General features: G+C 33.8%; 1 protein-coding gene across 2 annotated transcripts in view; it reads right to left on the bottom strand.

Moving 5' to 3' along the window:
* Nucleotides 1-492: 492 nt before the first annotated feature.
* Nucleotides 493-9,481, bottom strand: part of LOC137638376 (facilitated trehalose transporter Tret1-2 homolog) — a 49,292-nt gene continuing 40,303 nt past the window's right edge. For both annotated transcript variants that reach the window (XM_068370404.1, XM_068370405.1), the window contains exons 5-6: nt 2,753-2,935; nt 493-2,065 (exon numbers count right to left, since the gene is read on the bottom strand). In XM_068370404.1, the coding sequence (XP_068226505.1) occupies nt 1,017-2,065; nt 2,753-2,935 (1,232 nt within the window). In that variant the 3' untranslated portion in view covers nt 493-1,016. The remainder of the gene's footprint in view (nt 2,066-2,752; nt 2,936-9,481) is intronic.

Here is a 9,481-nt window from a genome sequence, read left to right as displayed (position 1 = left end):
AGTTGGGTATGACCCAAGGATGTATTTGTAACGTTTTGGATAAAGTACATCAAAGTACAAGTACGCAGCAGTACTTTGAAAATAATCGCAATGTTAAGTAAATGGCAAATTAGTTTATATTTTTGTGAGCAACTTTACGTAAAAACTGCTGAACCAATTTCAACGAAACTTGGTGGACATGTGGGACATGACCCAAGGAGAAATCGATTAGATTTTGAAGAAAATACATCGAAATACAAGTACGCAGTAGAGTTAAGAGCAAAATAAGACTTGCTTGGCGTGGCGAAGGCATGCTCTCAACTGAGTGTCCCTCTAGTTACAATTGAATTACCATAGGAATTAGTTAAAGCGAAATTTTGGGGAAGTGATCCCGTATATAAGGCCACAATCTTTTTGAGATACCCCTGCTTAATGGTATATATATATATATATATATATATATATATATATATATATATATATATATATATATATATATATATATATATATATATATATATATAATGTGGATGGAAGTTTTAAAAAATAAAGCTTGTAATTGAATTCGAAGAATGATTGTAATCAATTCCTATTTTGTTTACGAATGATCTTGGTGTACATAAGTGTACATATGTAATTATTTAATAGATTTACTTAAGTATGGGTGCATGAACAAGGTAAGAATGACTAAGTATTTCTCAAGTCTTTGAGCTAAATAGTATAAAGCTTCGATGAAAATGCGAAAGACTAACAATAAAAGTCTAAGTAAGAATATCTTTTTATCAGACACCTTCTGTATCGAGTGTTACGTACTTTATATTTATACAGATATACAGCACTGTATACCATCTTCGTAGTGTCAAGTCTGGTTACATGCAATATGAGATTGTTATACAAGTGATTTAGCGAAACAAGCATCAGCTGATGTGAAATTTTCTAAACGAAGATGCTCCTAATTCCAAATAAGACTTCGGATTGCGAGAATACTTAAGATTTTAGGAAACGAAATCTATATCTATATACCACATTACTTGACTCTAGGCCGCGTCTGATGCCTCGTATTTGTTTCCTTTTAAGGCTGTTTGTATTTCCGTAAAGGTCATCCCTTTGGTCTCGGGCAAACAGGCTACTATGAATATGACTCCGGATAATGTGCAAGCTGAGTACGTGATGAAGACGAGGCCTATTCCCATGCCTTCCACCATGAAAGGGAACGTTAATCCGACTAAGAATAAGAATAAGCTAAAGCAGGTGTTGATGATTCCAGCCCCAACATTCCTGACTTTAGAGGGCAAGAGCTCGGCCACCAATGTCCAGCAAGTTGGGCCGATTCCAGAGCCAAACACCAAGGTGAACACCAAGAAGCACAGTAGAGGAATCCACCCTAAGGAAGGCGGGAGTCCATCTTTCTTCTTTGACCAGAAGAAGAGGAATGCTCCTAGGGTCGCCAAAGCGAAGGAAGCGAGCGTCATGCAACTGCAGATTAGCAACCGCCTAGGTAGTCTTTCGATGAGAATCCAGCTAGTGAAGCAGGGTAGAAATCTAGCCGCTCCCATCACGACAGCGCACCAGTAAGGGTCCAGAGATGAGCCGGCCATCTTGAAAATCTTCACGGTATAGGCCATCGCAGCGTATTGTCCCGTGAGCTCTTTGAAGAGTAGCACGAGGACTGAAAGCAGTAAAGGTTTAAAGTAAATCTTTTTCCGAAGGAGCAGCATTTGCTCGGTGGCGCTTGGCTTCTGTATTCTCTCCGTAGCAACGGAATCTTTTATTTGCTCTAGTTCCTCTGTTATGTCAATCGTCGGTCCTCTGAGGCACCTGAGGGTTGAAGCCGCCTCTTCGTCTTTATCTTGGCGTGCCAGCCACAGAGGTGAGTCCCTCAAGAAATAATACGCCACGAACTTGGGGATGACCATTACTGCGAATAAAGTGGCTATGGCTGATGGCTGCAAACTAATCCCAGCTAGATATGTCAGAAATGCGCCCAACATCACCATTGCCTCTGAGATTCCAGTCATGATGCCTCTCCAGCAGGATATGCTGACCTCAGCTGGGTAAACGGTGATGATTACCATGTATATGGAAGCTGGAAGAAATGTGGAAATATAAAACATGACTTTAAAGGATTATAAAAAAGTTCATTGATATATCAAAATTATGGCATTAATACATCACTATAAGTTTGCAGTAGGATATTGACTTGCTGTCAATGGTACAAGAGTTAATCGAACCCAAGGTTGAAATAGGCTACTGACTCGCTGATAGTGATACAAGAGTTAATCAAACCCAAGGTTAAAATAGGCTACTGACTCACTGGCAGTTATACAAGAGTTAACCAAACCCAAGGTTGTACCAAGTTACTGACTCACTGACAATGATACAAGAGTTGATCAAACCCAAGGTTTTGATAAGCTACTAAGTGGCAGTGATGCAAAAGTTAATCAAACCCAAGGTTGTAATAGGCTACTGACTCACTGGCAGTAATACAAGTTAATCAAACCCCAAGCTGTAATAGGCTACTGACTCACTGGCAGTGGTACAAGAGCTAATCAAACCCAAAGTTGAAATAAGCTACTGACTCACTGGTAGTGATACAAGAGTTAATAAAACCCAAGGTTAAAATAGGCTACTGACTCACTAGCAGTGATACAAGAGTTAACCAAACCCAAGGTTGTACCAAGTTAATGACTCACTGGCAATAATACAAGAGACTAAATCAAATCCTATATTTCACAAGCCCTTGAATAACAGCAAATAAAAAACTCCACCTTACCAGTTAGTCCTTGAAGGATTCTGCCGAGGAGGAGCGCCCAAAAGCTCTCAGCTAAGGCGATGACGATCCAAGACAACGCCAAGATGGAGACACCTATCATTAAACACTTTCTGTTCCCGAAGTATTCCACAATGATACCCGAAGCCCAGCAGACCAACACGCTGATGATCATTGGCGTCGAAGCTGTAATTAAAAAAATGCAAATTAATCATTACAATTTATCATTACATCTCTGTAAGGATTTTCATACAGTTCTTCTCAACATTGAACCCACGCGTTGAATGCAAAGTGAAAGTGAAAAAATATGAAGAATGGAACTCTGATATTTCAGAATGACAAGATGTTTATCTCAAAACTAAGAGAGCAATATGATGCATTCCATCATACCACCACGACCCAGACACGACTGAAGTGGAATGAGATATTAACAGGGCTTCAAATATCATTCCACTAGTCCAGCGCCGTGGTTCTGGACATCTTAAGATCCTGGAGGAAAAAAAGATAAAAATGGGAATGACATGAGAATGATAACCACATTATTATTATTATTATTATTATTATTATTATTATTATTGTTATTATTATTATTATTATTATTATTATTATTATTATTGTTGTTGTTGTTGTTGTTGGCTAAGCTATAACCTTAGTTGGAAAAGCAAGATGCTATAAGGCCAAGGGGTCCAACAGGGAAATATAGCCCAGTGAGGTAATAAAATAAAAGAAAATAAGGCAATTTATTTATTATTATTATCATTTTTATTATTACTATTATTATTATTATTATCATTATTATTATTATTATTATTATTATTATTATTATTATTATTACTAGCTAAGCTATAATCCTAGTTGGAAAAGCAATATGCTATAAGCCCAAGGGGTCCAACAGGGAAAATAGCCCAGTGAGCTAATAAAATAAAAGAAACTAAGGAAATTAATTTATTATTATTATTATTATTATTATTATTATTATTATTATTATTATTATTATTATTATTAGCTAAGCTATAATCCTAGTTGGAAAAGCAAGATGCTATAAGCCCAAGGGGTCCAACAGGAAAAAATAGCCCAGTGAGGTAATAAAATAAAAGAAAATAAGGAAATTAATTTATTATTATTATTATTATTATTATTATTATTATTATTATTATTACTAGCTAAGCTATAACCCTAGTTGGAAAAGCAAGATGCTATAAGCCCATGGCCTCCAACATGAAAAAATAGCCCAGTGAGGAAAGGAATCCATAAAAGGAAAATAAATAAATTAGAATGGTATAGTTTTTAGATAAATCTGATTATGAATAGTATAGTTTTAGATTTAATAATGTGCCCCTTTATATGACATGCAATTAACTCAACATGCTAATTTTCTCATCTAGACATTGGTAAGACCTGTATAGTTTTAGATAAATCTGTTATGAACTATATAGTTTTAGAAGAATCTTATATGAACAGCATAGTTTTAGATTTATGGAAAAAGGGTAGGCTCCACCTTGAATGGGTGCCAATCGTAAAAAAATGTTTCCCAAAAATACACTAATCAAGACACGCTAATAAAATTAAGTATGTTAGCTTTTAGCTAACGTGCAAGTAGCTCTACATACTAATTTTCCTATGCTTAGACATTGATATGAACTATAGTTTTAGATAAATTTGATATGAACAATATAGTTTTAGATTTTTGGAAATGAAATAATGTGCTCTTTTGAATAACGTGCAAGTTGGCTAGCTATTTTCCTATGTTTAGACATTGATAAGAAGTGTAGTTTTAGATATATGATAAGAACTGTGTAGTTTTAGATAAATATGATATGAAGTATATAGTTTTAGATGAGTCTTAGGACAGTATAGTTTTAGATTTATAGAAATGAAATATGTAAGCTTTTAAATAACGTGCAATTAACTCAAAATGCTAATTATCCTATTTTTACATTTTAGATAAATATGATATGAACTTTATAGTTTTAGATGAATCTCATATGAACAAGTATAGTTTTAGATTTATAAAAATGAAATATGTAAGCTTTTGAATAACGTGGAAGTAACTCAAAATTCTAATTTTCCTATGTTTAGATTTTAGATAAATTTGATATAAATTATATAGTTTTAGATGAATCTTATAAGAACAATATAGTTTTAGATGAATCTTACATGAACTGTATAGTTTTAGATGAATCTTATAAGAACAGTATAGTTTTAGACGAATCTTACATGAACTATATAGTTTTAGATGAATCTTACATGAAAAAGTATAGTTTTAGATTTAAGGTATTGAAATATATAAGCTTTTGAATAACGTGCAACTCGACATGCTAATTTTCCTATGTTTATATTTTAGATAAATATGATGTGAACTATATAGTTTTAGATGAATTTTACATGAACTATATAGTTTTAGTTTAATCTTATACGAACAAGTATAGTTTTAGATTTATAGAAATGAAATATGTAAGCTTTTGAATAACGTGCAACTCTACATGCTATTTTTCCTATATGTCTGTCATAGATAATACTTACATTATACTTTCATTTCGAAATTCACTTACAAATAAAATGAAGAACAAGGAAATATGTCTTAAGAGGGAAAGATATAACAAGCAAACAACATCCTTTGGACGCCATCCAAATTATTTGGGAGAGTCCGCCAAGCGTGGAGTGTGTGTAAATTTAAGTTCAGTAGTAAAGTGAGGAGTAGTATAACTATTTGTTTGTTTATTGTTTCTCCTTTTTCACAATTAAGTTTGATATTGTGTATTTTCATTTTTTTTTTTCACAATTAAGCTTACTATTCAATGTTACCACATTGTGTATAGATAAATTTTCATAAGCAAAATTTTTGTATGCTACCATATGGTATATGCTGTACATACATTTTCATGAGCGCAATTCTTGTGTGCTACCATATGGTATATGCTGTACATACATTTTCATAAGCAAAATTCTTGAATGCTACCATATGGTATATACTGTACATACATTTTCATAAGCAAAATTCTTGTATGCTACCATTAGTATATACTGTACATACATTTTCATAAGCGAAATTCTTGTATGCTACCATTAGTATATACTGTACATACATTTTCATAAGCGCAATTTTTGTATGCTACCATATAGTATATACTGTACATACATTTTCATAAGCGAAATTCTTGTATGCTACCATATGGTATATGCTCTACATACATTTTCATAAGCGAAATTCTTGTATGCTACCATTAGTATATACTGTACATACATTTTCATAAGCGCAATTTTTGTATGCTACCATATAGTATATACTGTACATACATTTTCATAAGCGAAATTCTTGTATGCTACCATATAGTATATACTGTACATACATTTTCTTGTATCCTACCATATAGTATATACTGTACATACATTTTCATAAGCGAAATTCTTGTATGCTACCATATGGTATATACTGTACATACATTTTCTTGTATCCTACCATATAGTATATACTGTACATACATTTTCATGAGCGAAATTCTTGTATGCTACCATATGGTATATACTGTACATACATTTTCATAAGCGCAATTCTTGTATGCTACCATTAGTATATACTGTACATACATTTTCATAAGCGCAATTTTTGTATGCTACCATATAGTATATACTGTACATACATTTTCATAAGCGAAATTCTTGTATGCTACCATATGGTATATGCTCTACATACATTTTCATAAGCGAAATTCTTGTATGCTACCATTAGTATATACTGTACATACATTTTCATAAGCGCAATTTTTGTATGCTACCATATAGTATATACTGTACATACATTTTCATAAGCGAAATTCTTGTATGCTACCATATGGTATATGCTCTACATACATTTTCATAAGCGAAATTCTTGTATGCTACCATTAGTATATACTGTACATACATTTTCATAAGCGCAATTTTTGTATGCTACCATATAGTATATACTGTACATACATTTTCATAAGCGAAATTCTTGTATGCTACCATATAGTATATACTGTACATACATTTTCATAAGCGCAATTCTTGTATGCTACCATATAGTATATACTGTACATACATTTCCATAAGCGAAATTCTTGTATGCTACCATTAGTATATGCTGTACATACATTTCCATAAGCGAAATTCTTGTATGCTACCATATAGTATATACTGTACATACATTTTCATAAGCGCAATTCTTGTATGCTACCATTAGTATATACTGTACATACATTTTCATAAGCGCAATTCTTGTATGCTACCATATAGTATATACTGTACATACATTGTCATAAGCGCAATTCTTGTATGCTACCATTAGTATATACTGTACATACATTTTCATAAGCGAAATTCTTGTATGCTACCATTAGTATATACTGTACATACATTTTCATAAGCGCAAATCTTGTATGCTACCATTAGTATATACTGTACATACATTTTCATAAGCGCAATTCTTGTATGCTACCATATAGTATATAATGTACATACATTTTCATAAGCGAAAGTCGTGTATGTTATCATACACTGTTAAAAAAAACCGTAATTTTAATCGGAAACTCTCCGTAAAAATATACTGTTCTCAGCCGTATTTCAGTAAAATACAGGCGACCGTAATTTTTAACCTACTATATTATCTTTTATGGGTTGGTGACCGTAATATACCTCTTTTAAGTCAATATATTCGTTTTTTTTTAACTGTTAAAATCCTTGAATAAATGTTGACAGGTATGTATAGTTTTTGAATGCAAATTTCTAACAGTGTATCGTATATACATACATTTTTAAAACCAAAATTCTTGTAGTTTAATTATTATTGAAAGTAAAAATAGTATTTCTCTATAATATACCATGCTGGTATATTTTATTTGCTGGCAAAACTATCTGGGAATACATCGTAGCGAATTTTTTTTTTCAGTTCCATTAATATTGAAAGTAAAAATAGTATTTCTTTACAATATACCCTGCTGGTATTTTTTAGTTTGCTGGCAAAACTATCTGGGAATACATTTTCATAACCAAAATTCTTTTAGTTCCATTAATATGAAAAGTAAAAATAGTATTTCTTTACAATATACCCTGCTGGTATTTTTTAGTTGCTGGCAAAACTATCTGTGAATACATCGTAGCGAAATTTTTTTTAGTTCCATTAATATTGAAAGTAAAAATAGTATTTCTTTACAATATACCCGGCTGGTATTTTTTAGTTGCTGGCAAAACTATCTGGGGAAACATCGTAGCGAATATTTTTTTAGTTCCATTAAAATTGAAAGTAAAAATAGTATTTCTTTACAATATACCATGCTGGTATTTTTTAGTTGCTGGCAAAACTATCTGAGAATACATCGCAAAAGCCTTGTTTCTCTTCTAATCTCCCCTGGCTGGTAGTAGTGTACAGAGCAGGATATTATTGTCCCATTGTAATCTTTGGCACCTTATGCTGGTTGACAGTTCTGTGTTGGGGTGATGTAGCTGACGATTAGGTTCACTGAACTCAGAGAGAAATTGGGCGATGTAGCTGATTAGGGTTAACTGAACTCTGGGAGAAATTGGGTGAAGTAGCTGATTAGGGTAATTGAACTCTGGGAGAAATTAGGTGATGTAGCTGAATATTAGGGTAACTGATCTCTGGGAGAAATTGGGTGATGTAGCTGATTAGGGTTAAGTGAACTCGGAGAAATTGGGGGATGTAGCTGATTAGGGTCTGGGAGAAATTGGGTGATGTAGCTGATTAGGGTTAACTGAACTCTTGGAGAAATTGGGTGATGTAGCGGAAGATTAGGGTAACTGAACTCAGAAAGAAATTGGGTGATGTAGCTGATTAGGGTTAACTGAACTCTGGGAGAAATTGGGTGATGTAGCTAAAGATTAGGGTAATTGAACTCTGGGAGAAATTGGGTGATGTAGCTGATTAGGGTTAACTGAACTCTGGGAGAAATTGGATGATGTAGCTGATGAGGGTTAACTGAACTCTGGGAGAAATTGGGTGATGTAGCTGATTAGGGTTAACTGAACTCTGGGAGAAATTGGGTGATGTAGCTGAATAGGGTTAACTGAACTCTGGGAGAAATTGGGTGATGTAGCTGATTAGGGTTAACTGAACTCTGGGAGAAATTGGGTGATGTAGCTGATTAGGGTTAAGTGAACTCGGAGAAATTGGGGGATGTAGCTGATTAGGGTCTGGGAGAAATTGGGTGATGTAGCTGATTAAGGTTAACTGAACTCTGGAAGAAATTGGGTGATGTAGTTGATTAGGGTTAACTGAATTCTGGGAGAAATTGGGCGATGTAGCTGATTAGGGTTAACTGAACTCTGGGAGAAATTGGGTGATGTACCTGATTAGGGTTAACTGAACTCTGGGAGAAATTGGGTGATGTAGCTGATTAGGGTTAACTGAACTCTGGGAGAAATTGGGTGATGTAGCTGATTAGGGTTACATAAACTCTGGGAGAAATTGGGTGATGCAGCTGATTAGGGTTAACTTAACTCAGAGAGAAATTGGGTGATGTAGCTTATTAAGGTTAACTGAACTCTGGGAGAAATTGGGTGATGTAGCTGATAAGGGTTAACTGAACTCTGGGAGAAATTGGGTGATATAGCTGATTAGGGTTAACTGAACTCTGGGAGAAATTGGGTGATATAGCTGATTAGGGTTAACTGAACTCTGGGAGAAATTGGGTGATGTACCTGATTAGGGTTACATAAACTCTGGGAGAAATTGGGTGATGTAGCTGATTAGGG

This window comes from Palaemon carinicauda, chromosome 3 (assembly GCF_036898095.1).
Source record: "Palaemon carinicauda isolate YSFRI2023 chromosome 3, ASM3689809v2, whole genome shotgun sequence".
In the NCBI taxonomy this organism is placed as follows: domain Eukaryota; kingdom Metazoa; phylum Arthropoda; class Malacostraca; order Decapoda; family Palaemonidae; genus Palaemon; species Palaemon carinicauda.
Note: the sequence above shows the minus strand (reverse complement) of the source record. Positions and strands in the feature narration are given on the sequence as shown.